Source organism: Quercus suber, unplaced genomic scaffold, assembly GCF_002906115.3.
Source record: "Quercus suber isolate HL8 unplaced genomic scaffold, Cork oak 2.0 scaffold_550, whole genome shotgun sequence".
NCBI classification, from domain to species: domain Eukaryota; kingdom Viridiplantae; phylum Streptophyta; class Magnoliopsida; order Fagales; family Fagaceae; genus Quercus; species Quercus suber.
In genome coordinates this window covers 108,037-127,829 of record NW_027069998.1, presented here as the reverse complement: position 1 = coordinate 127,829, position 19,793 = coordinate 108,037, and the positions used below count along the sequence as shown (strand labels likewise).

Below are 19,793 nucleotides of genomic sequence, written 5' to 3'. Positions count from 1 at the left end.
ATTAATACTTCCCATTTTTAGTTACTTAAAAAAATTATTAAAAAATAATGTTTTAATTTCTAACTTATATTTTAAACACCTATTTGATATATGTGTTTAAACACATATTTTCATTTTTTAAATAATATTACACATTTTTTTACCTACATGTATTTCTAAGAAATACAAATAACATTATTAGAACAACATTACCCGATGCCCCAAGTTTCTCAAAAAAAAAAAAAACTATCCAATTACAAAATTTTCAAAATAAAACCTTATTTAAGAAATTTGTTTTTTTTCTAATTAAATGGGGGTAAAATTGTAACTGCCATTTGATCACCTTCGGCTGTTTGCTCCAACGGGAAAACAGTGAGTCGCCGATACCGTAGCGTTCCAGTCCAAATCCATCCACTAGTTTTGTTTTCATCGTTCCAAATGAGCTTTTCTGAACTGTGATGAGCAAACAAAAACAACAGGAAGAACAATGGAATTGGATCTGCTTCAATGCGAGAAGAGTCTATAGACTACAATCTCGCCAGACTCGACTGGTAATGTCCTCAGCTTCTTCACATTTTGCGTTTAGTTTCTCTTTGCTGTTTAGTTTTGATAAGAAATCATTGAGAGGCAAAACTTGTTGTTGTTGATCCTAAATATATGTCTTTATAATTTATGAACTTAACACAACGGTCAGTTGTACAGAATGGTTATGATTTTGATGCTTTTGAAAGCTTTTTTGATTGTAGAAAGTAATTGTGAGCATGTGTTGGCTGTGACTCTGTGACTGTGTACCAAAACCTTAAGTTTTTGTTGAATGAGAATATGACCCAACTCGAAAAAAAAGGGAAAAAAATTTATTTAATGGGGTAGGAGTTCTTTGTAGTGCTAAAATTGATTGTATATACTTGAGCCACCCACATTGGGCCACTTAGGAGCACTACCAAACTTTGTCCATCACTTGCTCTGCAATCCAAGAAGCGAACCGTTAAAGTAGCAGTGTGTGCAGCATCAATAACTTAACTTTTATAATTTATGAATTTGAAGACTTGATGATCAGTACCTACTGGTTTGTGTCATTGTGTTTATGAAACTTGGGGTCTCTTAATAAGGTTCCAAATAGTCAACATTCAACATCAAGTCACTATACCAAGATTGGTGGAGTATTGAAAGAATTGATTTAGACCCCAAATTGATTAGGCAGTGGATTAATCAATTAGATTTTACCAATTTATGCCACAACCAAAACAAGTATTGAATTGGTAAATAGAGTGATAAACAATAAACGACATGGTGATTGTTTAAGGTCCAAACAAGTATCACTATGCTGATTGATAAACAATAAACGTCACCCATCAGAAAGTTACTATCTGGTACAATACACTTGTTAAGAGACACTACAACCAGTAGCTGAACTTACTGAACGTCCAAACACTTTGTACATGGAAACCTTCACGAATAACCTGTCCATGTTCAAGACTAGAGCCTCTGACGGACTTCAAGTACCCTCTGTAAAGGTTTGATTACCGTAGTGACACAATGGGATTGATGGTTTTATGGTTTCAATAACTTAACTTTTATAATTTATGAATTTGAAGACTTGATGATCAGTACCTACTGGTTTGTGTCATTGTGTTTATGAAACTTGGGGTCTCTTAATAAGGTTCCAAATAGTCAACATTCAACATCAAGTCACTATACCAAGATTGGTGGAGTATTGAAAGAATTGATTTAGACCCCAAATTGATTAGGCAGTGGATTAATCAATTAGATTTTACCAATTTATGCCACAACCAAAACAAGTATCGAATTGGTAAATAGAGTGATAAACAATAAACGACATGGTGATTGTTTAAGGTCCAAACAAGTATCACTATGCTGATTGATAAACAATAAACGTCACCCATCAGAAAGTTACTATCTGGTACAATACACTTGTTAAGAGACACTACAACCAGTAGCTGAACTTACTGAACGTCCAAACACTTTGTACATGGAAACCTTCACGAATAACCTGTCCATGTTCAAGACTAGAGCCTCTGACGGACTTCAAGTACCCTCTGTAAAGGTTTGATTACCGTAGTGACACAATGGGATTGATGGTTTTATGGTTTCACAACTTGATCACACTTATGGTAGCAACACCATTATGGATAACCTTTTTGAACTTAAAAGATGAAGGCTTTGTTTTTCTTTATGTTTGGTGCACAAGTTCTGCCTCCAGCTGTAAAGTCGAGTTATAATATGCCTTTTTTATGTGACGAAAGTAGAGTACAAATTCCAAGGCAGCTGACTTCAGAATTTAATACGCATCAGAATTCATGATTTTTGATTGATTGAGTTGTTGGCGAAGAAACACATGGCTTAATGTGTGAGTTGTTGGGTCTAGATGTGAAAGAGGGCAACTAAGACTTAACACATTAGGAATGTGCTCATACAAAAGAGGTGAAATCTAAGACAGAATGGTTAACTACACTGAGGAGGTCTCTAGGCATAAAAAATCCAGGACCTTATGGTTGAAGGAAGGGGGCATAACACCGGGTTTTTCCATAGATTGGCTCTCACAGAAGAAGCAAACATGTGGGAGGTCTTGAAGTGGATGGTACATATTATGAGGAATCAAAAGTTAGAGATTAGGTGGTGCATTTCTATAAGTCTTTATATCTTGAAACAGGACAATGAAGACCATATGTTGATAGTTTATATCTTGCTAGTATAGGTGAGAATGATAAACAGTTGTTTGAGAGGCAATTTGAAAGAAAGAGGCAATCTAGGATTTGAAGGATGACAAAGCTACAGGCCTGAATGGTTTTACTATGTTGTTCTTTCAACATTGTTGTAGAATGGTAGAAGCTGATATGAGGGGCTTTCTTTGCAGAATTTCATAGTCACTGTGAATTTGAAAAACCCCTTAATGATTTTTTTTTTTTTAATTGCATTAATTCCTAAAAACAACAATGCTACTAATATCTGAGATTTTTGGCCTATTAGTTTGGTGGGACTTGTGTATAAATTGTAGGCAAAGGTGTTGGCTAACAGGATGAAAGAGGTGCTAGGTAAACTTATTTACAAGTCATAGAAAGCCTTTGTAGGTGCTGGGAAAATCCTTGACTAGGTCCTAATTGCTAATGAATGTTTGGATAGTAGAATCAAAAGCCGTATTGTTAGGGTGATTTGTAAGTTGGATATTGAAAAAGTTTATGATTATGTTAGTTGGGATATGGTACTTTATCTATTGGGGAGGATGGGGTTTGGGGAGAAGTGGAGGGGTTGGATCCGTGCTTGTTTTCTACTATTCGATTCTTAGTTTTGATCCATGCTTCCCCGTCTAGCTTCTTCAATAGTTCACGGGGGCTAAGGTTGGGTGATTCATTATCCCCTTTACTCTTTATACTAGTTATAGAGGTGTTGAGTAGGATGCTAAAGAAAATTGTGAGGGGCTTTATTGACACTTTTAGGATATGGCATGCTATAGTAGCTGGGCTACATATCTCCCATCTTTATTTGCTGAGATAAATATTTTATTATGTGATGTGAATACCGAACAACTTCTTTACATAAGAATGGTGTTGACTTGCTTTGAAGCTATTATAGCTCTAAAATTTAATTTGGATAAGAGTGAAGTGGCCCAGTAGGCAGAATTATCTGGACATCCTATATTGTAAAATTGGGAGTTTAGCCAAGACTTGGCTTGGAATGCCTTTTGGGTGTATCTTTTAGGGTGCAATCTGTGTGGAATCCTATTTTGGAGAAGATGGAGTACAAATTGACTATTTGGAACAAGCTATAATTGTCAAGGGGGGGGTGGGGGGGGGGGGGGAGTTGGCTAATGCTGTTAAAAATATGCTTTTGAGTTTACCGACTTATTATCTCTTTTTATTTACTATTCATACTAGTGTGGCAAATAGGCTGGAAAGATTACATAGACTTTTTGTGGGGTGCCTCAGATGAGGGGTTTAAGTTCTCTTTGGTGGGGTGAGACACTACTCTCCCATTGCTATAGGTAGTTTGGGGTTTTAAACTGTGTTGCACGGACATGGCTAAAATGGCCATGTACCCGTGTGGGTACCATGCAACTTAGGTATTTAGTTTATTTGAACTCTTCAGTTGTACTATGGACAACATTTCATGGGTATCATTGTACTTCTTTTCTATTTATTATTGGCTTCAAATTAATTTTAGATATGTTTTCAAGCATTTTATTGTTGTTACTTAATTTTAAAACCTAAAATAAACATATTGTCCAAAAATATTTAAAATATACCTAAAAAAATAGTAATTAATTAATTAATTGTTGTATCCCTAACCTGTCGTACCCTAATTTTTCAAGAAATGACATACCCATGTACCTGTGCCTGTGTTGTACCTGTACCCAGTTTTAAAAGATAGGAAGTTTTAATCAAGCCTTATTGGGGAAATGGTTATGGAGATTTAAAAATGAGGCTAGCCACACAATTATGGAGATGGGTGATTGCTATGAAGTATGGGGGGGAATGGGGTGGTTGGATTTCAGTTAGAGTGACTCATCGTCATGGGTGTAGACTGTGGAGGATTATTAGTGCAGGATGGGACAATTTTTTTGTTTCAAAATGTGTATTTTGAGTTGGGGGACAACATACAAGTACAATTTTGGCATGATATATGGTATCATTCTCTAAAAGAGTTGTATCTTGGTTTCTACGCATGTGCAATCGATAAGAATCCTGCAATTCATTTAGTCATGGATAGCCAATTAGATAGGGAGAGCGGCACTAGAACGTGATATTTCACAAAGCTTGTCATGATTGCAAATTGGAGTTAGTGAAGTCTTTCGTAGATCTTCTATTCTCAAATATCTCTAGGAGGGAGGAGTGTGATAAAATGAGATGGAGATTAAGAGGGCATGGTGGCTGTACTATTTGCTCTTACTATGAGGCTATCTGAGGTACAACAACTAATTCTCTACATTTGGAAGAGCATTTGGTGTGTCAAGGCCCTAACAGAGTCTCATTCTTTCTTTGGACAACAGCCCAGGGGAAGATTCTTACCTGTGATCATTTTATCAAGCAAGGTCTCTCTTTAGTTGGTTAGTGAAAGTATCAATGTAATGGAGAGGTGGTAGATCATTTTTTGATCCATTGTTATTTTGCATATGTTTTATCGAGTCTAATATTTATAGCTTGTGGGATTCAATGGGTGTTACCAAGGATGGTAGCTGATCTCTTGTTCATGTGGAGGAATTGGAATTTGGTTTTGGGAAGCATTCATTAGACATTTGGAACTTATCCCATTATGTTTGATGGGGCTATTGTGAAAGGAGTGAATAGTCTCACTTTTGAAGATATAGAAATATCAAAGATGCAGTTGGAATCATTGCTGATTTGAACTATGTTTGATTGTCTTGTGTGTGGGGTCTTACAAATAGCATCTCCCTTTTAGATTTCACATTAATCACTTAACTATTGTGCATAATTCTTTTGCAGTTCTTTTAGTTTACGTTGTAATCATCGTCGTGAGTATGAAGTAATCTATTCTGTCAATAAAAATACCATTACTCATGAATAAATAAATAAAAATGATTCCAAATTCTATGTCTCAATCCTAAATCAGAGTTGCTTCACAATTCTGGTTTTAAGTGGATGTACAGTGTAGCATTAATAAAATCTGTAAATACTCAGTTAATACTTGAGGGAAACATGATCTAGTCCTGGGTGTTGTAATATCTGCTATTCTGAAAGAGTTTGATTTATTAGAATGAACTTGAACGAAGGTTGAGCAGATCAAGGAAGCTAAGGAAAAATGAAGATGTAGAAGAAAATATTAGTGAAGCTTAATCCCAACTTGAAGATTAAAGGAATGGATGATTGGAGGAGGAAAACAGGACATAAGCGTCAAATGTTGTATAATCTTGTATAGATTATAGAAATGGTATTGTAAGATGAAGCTATTGCACCTACCTTAAACTAATATTCCCAGAATCATACTCTAATTTCTAGAGTCAGGACTGATTTTGTTTGAGGGGTGGGTTGTTGGATGCTAGAGAAAATGTTTTAGACAACTTTAGGGAAATTGCATTTTTGAAATTGAAAAATTTCTCACGAAGTCGCAATGATATGGGTTAAACATTGATGGGTGCATTTTTCTATATTCTTTGACTTCACTCTGTGATTGAGATGCTAGTGAACTTTTGATTAGGGCTGGGTTCAGAATGGTTGAACTATCAGAGGCCAAGAGAAAAAAAGTATATCTGTGAACTTTTATCTGCTAGGGCATGCTGTTCATTATTGTTTCACCTATTCCACTGTATTCAAATCCGGATTGGTAACAGATTTTATGTTATAAATTCAGATTTTAAGTTTCCTCTAGATTTTTGTGGTATATGAAGAAAAGTGAATTTTCATTCAAGTTTTTTTTTTTGTTGGAAGAAGCAAAGTTGCTGAGTAAATCGTCTTGCTGTCTGCAAAAAGTTAGGGAGTACTCGGTATGTTGGAGGTCAGGTAGAAATATGTCACTGATTAATGCAATGTCTTGTGTTACTGCTTTTCACGGTCTTAAATAATTCACAAGTGCAGTATGATAGATCATAGATCTGAATACAAACACCATGAGAGTTTTTGGAAAGGTCAGGCTGACCTCATGAAGTTTATTTCTTATTAAAGCCCTCCATCAACTTGGTCAATCTTTATCTACTTTTATCTGCTGCCTTTTCATAATAAAATTTATTATGTTGTAATTGTTTCCTCCTTTAGCTTAACTAATTATGGCTTCTTGCATTCTTCTTGTGTTAATCAGCAAAGATGTGATTAGTCACATACCTTTGTTAGTGAAATTTTCTGTTGTCTAATTCAGGAATGCTAATGAGTTGCAGAAGCACAGGGTATTTTACCAGATGTAGATATAAATGTTGTATCTGAACATTCACTAAGAAAGTCAGTTGTTATTTTATATTTTCTATGTTTCTTATGTGGTCTTAACTTGTTTTCCATCATGTAATTAGCATTTCATGAACACTAGGATTTCGCACATTCATTTTTGGGATATTTGAACTTACAATAATTCCCTTATCTCTTTAATGTGCTTTTGGGATATTTGGCATAACATACACTCTGGTGACATTTAGTTGGAATTTGGAGCTAACAAAAGCACATTCAAACAAACTAGAAATAAAAACATCTCCACAAGACAACAATTATTTAACATGGTTTGACCAACTCTATACTTGGGCAACAATAACCAAAATCCACCATGAATGTAATGGATTACATCTACTTCAAACCAATACACACAAGCCAAACTCACATATTATCACAAATCTCACAAACAAAAAAACACTCAAGACCTCTTACAAATACAAATTAACCCAAATCCCATTGCATCCAAAACAAACTCTTAAAATCCATACATACTATAAGCCCAAATACATTAGTCCAATACAGTACCCCAAATAACATGTTTTATAACACTTATTAATTGTTTTCCTCCTTTTATTTTATTGGCCAAAATGGCCAAAAAATCCCCCAGTACAGCCTATACAGACCTATAATGTCTGATATTGTAGCCGGTATGTTTCAAAGGGAGTTTTCATACCAGTTTAGTTGTCAGTATGGTATGGTATTAATAGCATTGTTAAGGTCCCTTGGGGATTTATTTCGGGCCAATTTTCCCGGGGACTTTGATTTCATATTGTGAGTATCATATTCAGGAGCTCTTAGGATCTATGTTTAAGAACTGCTTGTCATTGAAAGAAGTACAGACAGATATTTTGTATTATGACTTTTATTGAGGAGACAGAGGTATTGTTAAGTTGGTAATTGGTAAAATCATTACCCGTAATGCTATCCTCTAGACGTGCTGAGTATGATTTCAAAATTGTGTCTGTCTCAACTGCAATTTTTTTATTCACTAGACAAGTTTGGCCTAACTCCACTGAAGTTCCTTTGGGGACCGAAGTATCCAAATTTGCACTATTGATTGCTGAGTGGTTTAGGAAGTTGCTAATTTGTAAGAGAGAGAATGGTTCGGTGAATCTTAATGGGTTTTCTCATATGTGGTTGTTCAATGGATCCTTGGATTTTCTTTTCTTTGTTTGATAGGAAATACTAAACTTGTATTCATGGGTTAAGCAATAGAAGCTACATCAATATCCTGAGCACAAGCCTGCTCAATATGGCTCGGGCAGGACTCTACTCATGCAACGTAACTAACTAAAAACTTAGAATATTGAGCTAACAAGTGGGCAGGGACATTTCCCTACCTTTTAGTGTGAGTGAAACAACAAGACCGAAACATGCAAGCTTGATGGTGGATGCCATCCACGATGAATTGGGTTGAAGAGCTCGGCGATGCTAACCCTTGTACTGCATTGATGACTTCCAGCACATCACTCTCAAACACCACATCACGGATGCCTATGTCAAGAGCGAAACGCATGCCAATCTCTAAAGCTTTTGTTTTTGTCTCCAACGCACCAAGGGAACCCACCAAGGGGCTGCTTAAAGCAGTGATCACATCCCCATTGCTGTCACGGATCACTACGCCCAGCCCCACTTTCCTCTGGTTTGCAAACACGGCCCCATCAGTATTCACGTTATATTGCCCCTGCGGTGGTGGCATCCACCATATTTGTTCGGGGGTCGCAGCGGCTAGGTTCCTCGAATACTCATTGGCCATCTGGTACTCATTCATTAAGCCGAGGGAGTTCTTCAAAGTGACCCGCCCAGGTTTGCTCCTCCCATCGGTTCGAATAACATTTCTTTCTTTCCAAATACCCCAACACACAGAGATGAACCGTTCAGCGAGCCCGGGTTGCACCTCCTCAAACCTTTGAATGTTTTCCAAAACATCTAAGAAGCTCCAAGTGGGACCAATATCAAAAGGGAGAGAGAACTTGCTTGTGATCCACACATTTTTGGCGTGAGCATAGAACCAGAGGATGTGGAGTACGTTTTCCGTCGGGTTTCCGCATGATGCATAGCCACCAACCACCTCGATATGCCTCTACCATAGAGCTTCCTTGGACACCAGAATGCCCCTAGCTGCCTTCCAAGCAAAATGCTTGACTTTTTGGGGTAGGTGCATTCTCCATAGACCCTTCCATGCTCTTTTTTCTTGCTGAGGGGTTCGAGCAGTCTACTTTGCCGCCACCCCTGTTTTCCTCAAAGGCCAGCTGATATTCGCTTTTGACCGTAAATTTTCCACTTGGAGTTTCCATCCATATCAACCTGTCCTTGGGCCGATGCAAGCTTAATGGGATGCTTTGTATAGCATCGGCATCCTCCTCTATGAAGTAGCTACAGATTTGCTCTATTTTCCACACCATGGATGCTCTGTTTATGAGATCACAGACCAGAGTAATATTCGGGCAACATCTTCACTTGTAACAATACTATAAGAGGTCGGCTTAGGGATCCATTTGTCACACCAAACTCTCACACCCTCCCCCGTGCCTATTTGCTACTTCATGCCCCTTTTCACACCCCTTGAGCCGTCATTATGCTTCGCCAAGCGTAGGAAGGGTGACAGCCTAAGTCTGCCTCTATGAATGAGCAGTGGGGCAGTATTTCGCCTTGAAAACACGGGCAAAGAAAGAAGTGGAATTGGTCTGCAGCCTCCACCCTTGCTTCGCCAAAAGCGCCAGATTGAAAGACCTCAAGTCTCTGAAACCCATGCCTCCCATTTCCTTCGACATGCACAGCTTGTCCCAGCTTAACCAGGCAAATTTTTTCTCATCTTTAACCTGACCCCACCAGAACTGCCGAATTAAGCTAGTAAGTTCATCACATAATTTCTTAGGTAAGAGAAAACAAGACATATAGTAAGACGGAACAGCTTGTGCAACCACTTTGATTAGTATTTCTTTCCTAGCAGTCGTCAAGAGTTTTTCCTTCCACCCTGACACTTTGTTTGCAACCCCCTGTTTTAAGTTGGCAAATGAATTGTTTTTTGACTGACCCACCAAGGATGGAAGCCCAAGATAGGACTCATGAGGCTGAATCTCACTTGCACCAAACATTGCCTTGATAGACTCTTTTAGCTCATCAGTTGTGTTAGGACTGAAGAATAGGGAGGTTTTCGACCTATTTAACTGTTGCCCGGATGATTATTCATAAACTTGAAGCACCCTTTGTATTTCAGCGCAATTCTCCAACGTGGCTCTCCCAAAAATGAGGCTATCATTTGCGAAGAAGAGGTGAGACACCCTAGGGCCCCCGCCCAAGGCAGCCACTCCTCTTAATCTCTACCAGCGGACGGAGCTATGGAGTAAAGCAGGCAAGCCCTCTGCACAAATGAGAAAGAGATATGGAGAGAATGGGTCGCCTTGTCGAAGGCCACGCGTCGAATGTATTTCCCCACATGGCTTGCCATTAATTCTCACTGCATAAGAGACCAACGATACGCATCTCATGACTATTTGCACCCATTGTTCATGGAAACCAAGTTTTAACATTATCTGCTTTAAGCACTCCCACTCTACCCGGTCGTAAGCTTTGCTCATGTCTAGTTTCAATGTCATTTCCCCACATTTGGCTTTTCATAGCTTGCTAACATGATTCATCACTTCATGTGCCACCAAAACATTATCTGTGATTAACCTCTCTGCCACAAAAGCACTTTGGTTTTCACACACCACTTCCTGCAGCACAACCTTCATTCTATTTGCCACCACTTTAGTCGCCAGTTTGTAAGCCACATTGCACAGGCTTATTGGTTGGTAATCTATGACCCTTTCCGGATTTTTCGTTTTTGGGATAAGCACAATATGTGTCTCATGAAACTTGGGTGGTGCTTTGCCATGATTAAGAAAATTCAATGTCGTACATAAAATAGTAGTTCTAACAGTAAGCCAATAATGTTGATAAAATAAAGAAGGCATACCGTCAAGACCCGGAGCCATCGTGGGATGCATTTGCTTCAAGGCTTTCTCAACTTCCATTGCCTGGAACTCCCTGTTCAATAAGGCATTCATCCTGTTCGATACTTTTGGCTGAATGGCATCAATAAGCTCCCCCCCAATCCAAGGGTCGGAGGAGGTAAAGAGAGCATCAAAGTACTGTACGAACTCATTGCCAATCTACACCTCATCTTCTATCCACACGTTGTTGGAGTCTAGCACCCTAGTTATAGTGTTCCGCTGCAGGCGGTTGGATGCTTTGGTGTGAAAAAAAGTTGTATTCTTGTCCCCTGCTTTCAACCAACTATTCCTTGACCTCTGAAGCCACCATATCTTCCTCAATAGCTAGTGCCCTGTTTAACTCTAGTCTAGTCTCATGAAGATCATCCAACACCGCGTCCCCATGTTCAAATTCTCCAATATTTGGAGCTTCTGTTGTAATGTAGAGGCTCTACTACCCACGTGGCCAAACACATTTTTGTTCCACGACGCCAATGCGGATTGGCATTCTTCTAAGCAGCAAGCCATAGGCCATTGAGAGCCCCTATTTTCACCTCTAACCCAAGCATCCTAAACCACCTCACTACACGCCTCATCTCTGAGCCACATGGCTTCGAATCAAAATAGTTTTGACCTCCTGGACTTCTGCCGAGAGGAGGTGGGTGTCTTAAGGAGCAGTATACTATGGTCAGAAGTAGAGGAAGCAATATGGAAGAGTTTGGTTCGTGGGAACATCCCCACCCAATTGGTTGAGACCAGAGCACGGTCTAGCCGTTCTTGTACCCACCCATGATTGCCCAACCTCTGCCACCAGGTGAATGCCGAGCCCTTGTATCCCAAATCCCTAAGATTGCACTTATTAATTGCTTCCCTAAATTGTTTCATTTGACCCTTTGGTCTAGCATTGCCGCCCTCCTTCTCACTTACAAACATGAGTTCATTGTAATCCCCCATACACACCCAAGGAAGGTCACTGCGAGAACTGAGACATGACAGCAAAACCCACGATTCACTACGTCTACCAGTTTCGGGGTGACCGTAAAACCCGGTGAACCTCCATTTCCTATCCTCCTGACCTTCTGAAATGATAGCATCTATATGGTTGGGAGAGTAGGTTTGCACCTCCACAGTTGTCGAACACCTCCATAGGAGGGCAAGACCACCCCCCCGGACGAACACATGATACCACTAGTCCCTGTTTTCTATCCAACTTCCTTTGAATCCATTTCATCTCTATAACATCATGTTTAGTCTCCATTAAGAAGACTAAAGTGGGATCTTCCTCCAACACAATTTTGTGGAGTGCTTTAATTGTGAGGGGGTTCCCAAGCCCCCTACAGTTCCAACTTATTACACTCATTGTTCCCGGCGGTGCTGACTTGCAGCCATTGCTGATCCCAAATCTTGAGCCATGAGTTTGCTAAGGGCCATGACATCCCCTTCTACCTTATTCCTCTTGACATTCTCCATAGTACCTGATATATCTTTCAAGGGAGAACGCGCTCTACGCTTGCCACTCTTCTTAGTTTGCTCTACGTCCATCATGGTACCCGTCCCCAGACCACTGTTTTTCTCCATCTCTATCCCTCTATGTTTATTATTCTCTTTTCGTTGCATGGCTGGCCCCACTCGGCCTTTCTTTAAAGTTGCTTGGATTTTCTAATCCTGCATGATAGTGCAAGTTTTCTCTTGCTGATTTTCTATGGATGTAGGAATTGTGCCAAACCATTTAAAAGTCCTCTTTGGCTTGTTTTGGTTGTTCTTTTTAATCTATTTTCTCTCAATTTTCTGGTATTCTTTGCACATGATCCTTATATGTTTTGCAGAATTTAGCTACTGTTTGCACATGATCCTTATGTGTTTGTAGCATTGAGCTTTCACTTTGACAACTGATAATGGTACTTGCCTTTATTTAGGATTACTTTAATGGTGTTTTTTATCACCTGCGGTTGAGGGGAAAATGCAACATTCCCTTGTGATGTATTATTCTCTATTACTTCTGGGTTATCAAAGGAAAAAGGATGCTTTCCATTTGTCTTTGAAATGGATAACGTCTTTTATGGTTAAGATTTAGTTTTCAAGAATCTATAGGAGTATGCAATGTCACGACATTCAAATCAATTATCAACTTATCATTCCATTAATTGATGGAATTGAATTTCAAATAACGTGACACAATGTATACCCTTAGATTCCTAAAAGTTAAATGTTGACCATGAAATAGACCATATCCATTTCTTTCAAAATGGAGGACTCCTTTGCATTGAATCAAAATTGATCCACCAGATGTGTAAAATGATAATTGGATTATCTAGTTTGCTATAAGAGTTTATGAAGAACATTGCACGAATGGAAATTTGTGTTCTTATCATTCTTTAACTATATAATTTCATATATAACAATAAAAACAATAATTTTCGCATTTGTATTTTTGAAATCTCTTGGCTTTATCAGTATTTGTGTCATTTTTCAGAATGTTTATTGAGTTCTAGTTACTTGTTTTTTGGTGAACATAATCATTCCTAAGTAATTCTATTATTTCTAGTGGCTCAAGCATAAACCGCCCATTTTCTTGATCATGTACATTAAGAGAACATCTTTGTTTGAACAAGCATGCTCTAGCATTAATAAAGAACAAGCATTGAAAATCAAATGCATATGGGGGGTTTAGTTGCATTTTACCATTATACCAACTTCCTTCAAAATTCTAATTGAACCTAGTGCTTGTGTCTATTTTGTAGTCCACTACTTGTGCATGATCTCTCTCTCTCTCTCTCCCAACCCCTTTCTGTCTGCATATGAATTCTTTGGAGACTACCTGCCCTCCCTGTATCCCTTTCTTTTGTTGCTCGACTCCAAATCATCTACAATGGGAAACCAAAACTCTGAACCGCATCTGGTTAAGTAATATCAACATTAGCAGCTTTTGCAATCACATAAAGTGGATATAGATGGAATTTCTCTATATGGAGTGTTTCTACAGTGCAAAAAAAAGCCACATTCATTGCCTCTATAATCATTGCTGCACTAAAATATTATCTTCCCTCCCATGGCCCATAATTTTGCCTCACCAACACCCCCCACCCCACCCCTAGAATCTTTAAACACAAGGAAGATTATTTTGCATACACATCCTCCATGCTTTGTTGAGCATTGTACTTGATTCAAGACCAGAAGTCCCACCACTGATTATTACTATTAGATTCGTCAAAAAGACCATCAGAGTTCAAACTGCTCCAATCTTCAGGTGATGTCAAGGAACCATCAGCAGGTTCCACCATATTTAGAAGACTGGGTTCATCTTCCAGTGTAAAGTACTCTGCTTTTATATTGCTATCTTCATCTGACAGGACACTTGCTCCATGTTCTGATCTTTCCGTTGACAAGCTTGGCTTTGTTTCAGATTCACATTTGGTAGTGTCTCCATTGTCCAATTCACCTTGGATGCTGTTTGCAGCTAGACCTTCACTGCAACACTGCCTTTCCTCTTGTGGCCTTTGCATCAGATCATTCAGCTTCTGCAACTGTCAAAATTCAAAAACAAAGCCATTTTCGTAAGCATCTATATGAATTATGAAATGGGTCTCGGTATTTTTTTCATTCTGCACAGTAACAAATCATTTTGAGCAAACATCAATAATAACTAAGTACCTGTACAACCAAAGCATGCTTTTCTTTCTTAAGAGCTTCAAACGTGGAAGCCAGGTTGTTGTAATTGCCTCGTAGTATGCTATAGTCACGTTCGAGATTCTTTGACTTCCATCGAGCTCTCTTATTCTGAAACCAAATCGCAACCTGTCTTGGCTGCAACCCAAGCTCTCTTGCCAACTCCAGCTTCTTCTTTGGCTCAAGCCTTGACTCTGACTCAAACATTGTTTCCAATGATTTGATTTGTTCATCACTGAACCTTCTTTTATTCTTGTTTTTCTTCTTTCTCGAAGTGGTGAGTGAGTCCATGTCCATGCAACCGAAAGACTCTGCCGCCGCCCCCGCCGCCGCCGAAGTAGAATATTCTGAGTGATCTAACATCTTTGGTGGAACTTTTTTAGTCCTTCAAATTTGGTGATATGGAAAATACTTTTGGGAGTGTGTGCCTTGTGATATGCATGTATATGCATTTATTGGCTTGTTATAACTTATAATATGTGAGGTAGATTTATAAGGGTTATTTTTATCTAATGGGGTTGCCTTTCCTTCCCTGATTATTGCTGCTTTATATCCAAAACCCATGGGGTCCGATAGCGTATAGTGCTTTCCACCTTTTTGCCTTGTGAACATGAAAAATGCTATGACCACATCAAAGTTTATAACTTCCCTCACAACTCGCTACGTGGCGAGTTGTGAATGGTGAAACACTTACAATTAGTTCGTTATGAGTTATGAGGTGAGTTGTGAAAAAAAATTATGTAAATTAGTTGTAAGCTAAGCATTATTACGTGATAATTGTCCATTTCTTAATTTTTGTAATTTTTGTTAATCCATCTTTCTTTCTTTCTTTCTTTTCTTTTTTTTTTTTTTCCTTTTAATTAATTAGAGAAGAAGCTCAATCTCTGGGTCTGAGCCGACTTCAATAATTATTTAGCTAGTGAGCTTGTGGCTTGCCTTCTACCTCTTGAATTGGTGACCACATTCACATTGTAGCAAATACTTTCATTCATTTTATATTATTTTTGGATACAATTTTAAAATGTCTCGTCAATGTCATTTGCATCATCGTCTTAATCCAAAGCCCTATTCTCAACCACAAAATGTCGGCATTCTGAATCACGTGGTGTCACTAGAAGGGTCACTCTTTCTTTAATTTACTATTTTCTTTGAAGTTTCCTGTTTTTTGTTTTCACTCCTCTTCCTGCTTTGTTGGAGTCATTGAGGCCTTGCATTTTTCTTTTTTAATCAGATGGGAAAGAATATATGTATATAAGTCAAAGTGCATATCAATAAAATAAAACCATATCAATAGTGGTAAGCAAAATTAAGGGGTAAACAATGCATAGCATTCCATACCATACATAGTTAAAAAAAAAAATGTGAAAAGCAAGGCTACAATGATGAACTAGAGAGCTGAACACTCTAAGGCAAACTTTCAAGTCAACAACGACTGATATTCCGGTGCTCCACCGACCTGGCGTGACACACGTGCTATATTTCTTTCTTTAGTTTTTCTTGTTCTCTTTATTTTCATACGAGCCACTTTATTTGAGGCTCTATTTGATTGGGATTATGGATTTTTTTTTTTTTTTAATTTTCAACTGTGTATTTAATTGGGAATTAAAAACCTAAAGAATTGAAAACTAATCAGTACACACCCATTTTTCTTATTTTCCGTCCCTCCTTTTCACCTCAACCAAAGAGGCAAATGGTGTCAATCTTAGGGGAAAGAATTTTTTTTTTTTTTTTTTTTTAAATGCATCTATATCTATCTATATCTATATATATCTAAAAACTGAAAGATAATATTTATTATTACTACACTACATTCCAGTTGAACCACATTAGCATCCATGTTATTATTATTTTTTTTTCAATTTTCCTATAATTTTTTTTAACATTACTCATTCACTCTTTTTTTTTTTTTTAATAATATTTAAACTTTCTCAAACCTTTCTCATTTCCTTATCTTTACATTAAAATGTCTCGTCAATGTCATTTGCATCATCGTCTTAATCCAAAGCCCTATTCTCAACCACAAAATGTCGGCATTCTGAATCACGTGGTGTCACTAGAAGGGTCACTCTTTCTTTAATTTACTATTTTCTTTGAAGTTTCCTGTTTTTTGTTTTCACTCCTCTTCCTGCTTTGTTGGAGTCATTGAGGCCTTGCATTTTTCTTTTTTAATCAGATGGGAAAGAATATATGTATATAAGTCAAAGTTCATATCAATAAAATAAAACCATATCAATAGTGGTAAGCAAAATTAAGAGGTAAACAATGCATAGCATTCCATACCATACATAGTTAAAAAAAAAAATGTGAAAAGCAAGGCTACAATGATGAACTAGAGAGCTGAACACTCTAAGGCAAACTTTCAAGTCAACAACGACTGACATTCCGGTGCTCCACCGACCTGGCATGACACACGTGCTATATTTTCTTTCTTTAGTTTTTCTTGTTCTCTTTATTTTCATACGAGCCACTTTATTTGAGGCTCTATTTGATTGGGATTATGGATTTTTTTATTTATTTTAATTTTCAACTGTGTATTTAATTGGGAATGAAAAACCTAAAGAATTGAAAACTAATCAGTACACACCCATTTTTCTTATTTTCCGTCCCTCCTTTTCACCTCAACCAAAGAGGCAAATGGTGTCAATCTTAGGGGAAAGAACCTTTTTTTTTTTTTTAAATACATCTATATCTATCTATATCTATATATATCTAAAAACTGAAGGATAATATTTATTATTACTACACTACACTCCAGTTGAACCACATTAGCGTCCATGTTATTATTATTTTTTTTTCAATTTTCCTATAATTTTTTTTAACATTACTCATTCACTCTTTTTTTTTTTTAATATTTAAACTTTCTCAAACCTTTCTCATTTCCTTATCTTTACATCTCCCTACTATCCTCTACTTTAATATCATTCTTTATCTTCATTTATTTTGTCTTTTCTTATTGTCGCCCTCTTACTATAAATTTGTCATTTTTTCTTTCATTTTATGCATAGTTTTTTCTATAAAAAAAAAGGGTTATCTCTCGCTCTCTCTCTCAATTATTTGGTAGTTTTTTTTAAGTTTTGGTAATTTTGAGCATTTATGATTATTTAGTGTAATTTATGGTCCAATTTACAAATGGTTTGATAATTTATGCACGATACAAGCTTAAAATGATAATTTCTATCATTTTTGTTTGTTGCAACATGGTGTCTCCAATGCAAAATTGATGAATATTAAAATTTCAGGTCCATGGGAGCTCAAGTGGTGTTGATACATTTCCAATTCAGATAGCTAAATACCATGCAGTAAGTGTGTTTGTTACTGCAAGTCCAATATCACTTTTCTTCTAATGCATAAGTTTGATTTCCAAGTATTCATATATTTTTAGATTGTGAGTGGCAATGAGTGATGAAAAAATGGCTGTTTGCAAGGATCTTAGGGCTGATGTGTGCATCAATTACAACATAGAGGACTTTCTTAAAATGGTGAAGGAAGAAACAGGTGGATTTTTTTTTTTTTTTTTAAATATTGAAACCTCAATTTTCCTCAATGTTTATAGAGATTGATGTTTTTCATTATTCTTTTTGCAATGATTATTAAGTTATAAAAAAACAACTAACTAAATGTTCAATGGCAGGAGTTTATGTTATTCTGGTTCTTAGGCTCTAAGACTTTTTTTGATTTTTTTTGTCCATTTTTCTTTATGCATTTACAATTATGCAATTTTGTTCTCTCACCATATTTCATTATCCTTTAATTATTTATTATGTTTTTGTTTTACATGTCATGTGGCATATCTCCTATAGATAGCTCCACATCTGATGGTAAAAGTGATTTTGTAGAGATAAATGTCCTATTGAGAAGTGATTTTTTTTCCTAAGTAAATAGTTTCTTAGTACATACTTTTTTTATACCATTTTTCAACTTCCCATCTATTACTCCATCAAGCCAAATCTATTTCCATTTTCTACTCTCTCTCTCTCTCTCTCTCTCTCTCTCTCTCTTAATTAACGTTTCCTAACTTTTCAACTTTCCATTTACTATTACATCAAACTCAACCTGATAATAGTTCAAGCTCCCTTCAAGTCTATGACTCTCCTTCTCCTCAATCAAGCAACTGTGAAAACCGTTCAATTGCCACCCAATTAGTGTTTTTTTTTTTTTTTTTTTTTTTAAACTACCAATTTGTTGTGTATGAATATAATATATATATATATATATATTATATATATAAAGTGAGTTTTTTTTTTTCTCTCCCATATTCTTTAGGTTTTCTCGATTAATTTTGTTGGTGATGTGCCATCAAAGATCTCAAGTGCCAACAACATTGGTTCCCATAAACCAACCGAAAAAATCTCAAAGCTATGGTGAAGAATATAGTAAAAGAATTGTAGTGGGGTTTGGCTACTATAGTTTTTGTGGTCGTTAACCAATATTTAGAAAGTTGTGTCTCAGATAGAAATGTATATTCAATTTTCAAGTAAATTGTAGATGTATTCACTATTATGGATAAAGTATTCCCTTTGTATATGCATAGCATAAATTAGTGTTTTTGTACATACATATTAGTTGTAACATGAATATTGATTCATTACTTAGTACAAGATATGTTACTCCTTTTTTGGTTTTGTATTGTAACAAATTTAAATATTATTATGGGATGCCTTTGCTAGAAGACTTTGCCACAAAATCCATGAAGATCAATTGGATTTAAGAAAATCCAAGAAGATCTATGCTTGGTTAGCTATGTAAAGAAATTGAATTTGGATAAAATATGAAGAAGGCCAATTGAATTGAGTTCCCTATCATAAATCCTCTCTCTCCCTCTTATTGTTTTGATTTAATTTTTGTTTGAATTATGACTTAGTCATTTTGAAAGTGAGAATTTGAATTTATATCAAAGTACAATCTTGGCTACGTATGAATGTGCCTATTGGTTATTTGAGTAATATTAAGTGTAATTTTATGATGAGTTTTCATTATCATGATAATATCCTTTAAGAGAATGAGAAATTTGAATAATATACTTGAAACTTAAAAAGTTTGGTTGTAAATAAAAAAATTGGGAAAACATAACGCACTATAACATAATTTAGAAGAATATGAACCACCTAAAAAATGGATAAATATCAATCGAATAAACCCAAAAATAATAGAATGATTTATTTGTAGAGATAGAAAGATGGAAAATAATTTTAAAAAAATGTTTAATTATTATGGAGAACAAATATTATATCATAATGACAAAATACTTATCTATTTTCACGCATCGCGTGGGTCTGCGACT

The 19,793-nt window shown here is 36.6% G+C and overlaps 1 protein-coding gene and 1 long non-coding RNA gene across 8 annotated transcripts; one reads left to right on the top strand and one right to left on the bottom strand.

Moving 5' to 3' along the window:
• The first annotated feature begins 289 nt into the window (after nt 1–289).
• Nucleotides 290–19,318, top strand: LOC136063640 (uncharacterized). 7 transcript variants are annotated; one of them, XR_010625264.1, is made up of 6 exons: nt 290–530; nt 6,151–6,196; nt 6,381–6,452; nt 17,752–17,811; nt 17,895–18,007; nt 18,776–19,318. It is a non-coding gene; the product is annotated as an uncharacterized LOC136063640 (long non-coding RNA). The 7 variants fall into 7 exon arrangements; XR_010625268.1 differs by lacking the exon at nt 6,151–6,196 and having other exon boundaries at nt 6,381–6,436; nt 18,776–19,317; XR_010625267.1 differs by lacking the exon at nt 6,151–6,196 and having other exon boundaries at nt 6,384–6,436; nt 18,776–19,316.
• On the bottom strand, nt 13,488–15,055 carry LOC111993269 (homeobox-leucine zipper protein ATHB-12). Its single transcript, XM_024025116.2, has 2 exons — nt 14,498–15,055; nt 13,488–14,370 (listed from the first exon to the last, which is right to left on the bottom strand). The coding sequence occupies exons 1-2, from the start codon at nt 14,873–14,875 to the stop codon at nt 14,011–14,013; spliced, it is 738 nt and encodes a 245-aa protein (XP_023880884.2). The 5' UTR covers nt 14,876–15,055; the 3' UTR covers nt 13,488–14,010.
• Nucleotides 19,319–19,793: the final 475 nt, after the last annotated feature.

Excerpts from the sequence above, each read along its gene's own strand:
- LOC111993269 (XM_024025116.2), bottom strand. The coding sequence starts at position 14,875 with ATGTTAGATCACTCAGAATATTCTACTTCGGCGGCGGCGGGGGCGGCG. Across the intron at positions 14,371-14,497 it reads AGCATGCTTTGGTTGTACAG|TTGCAGAAGCTGAATGATCT; the intron begins GTACTTAGTTAT and ends GAATTTTGACAG.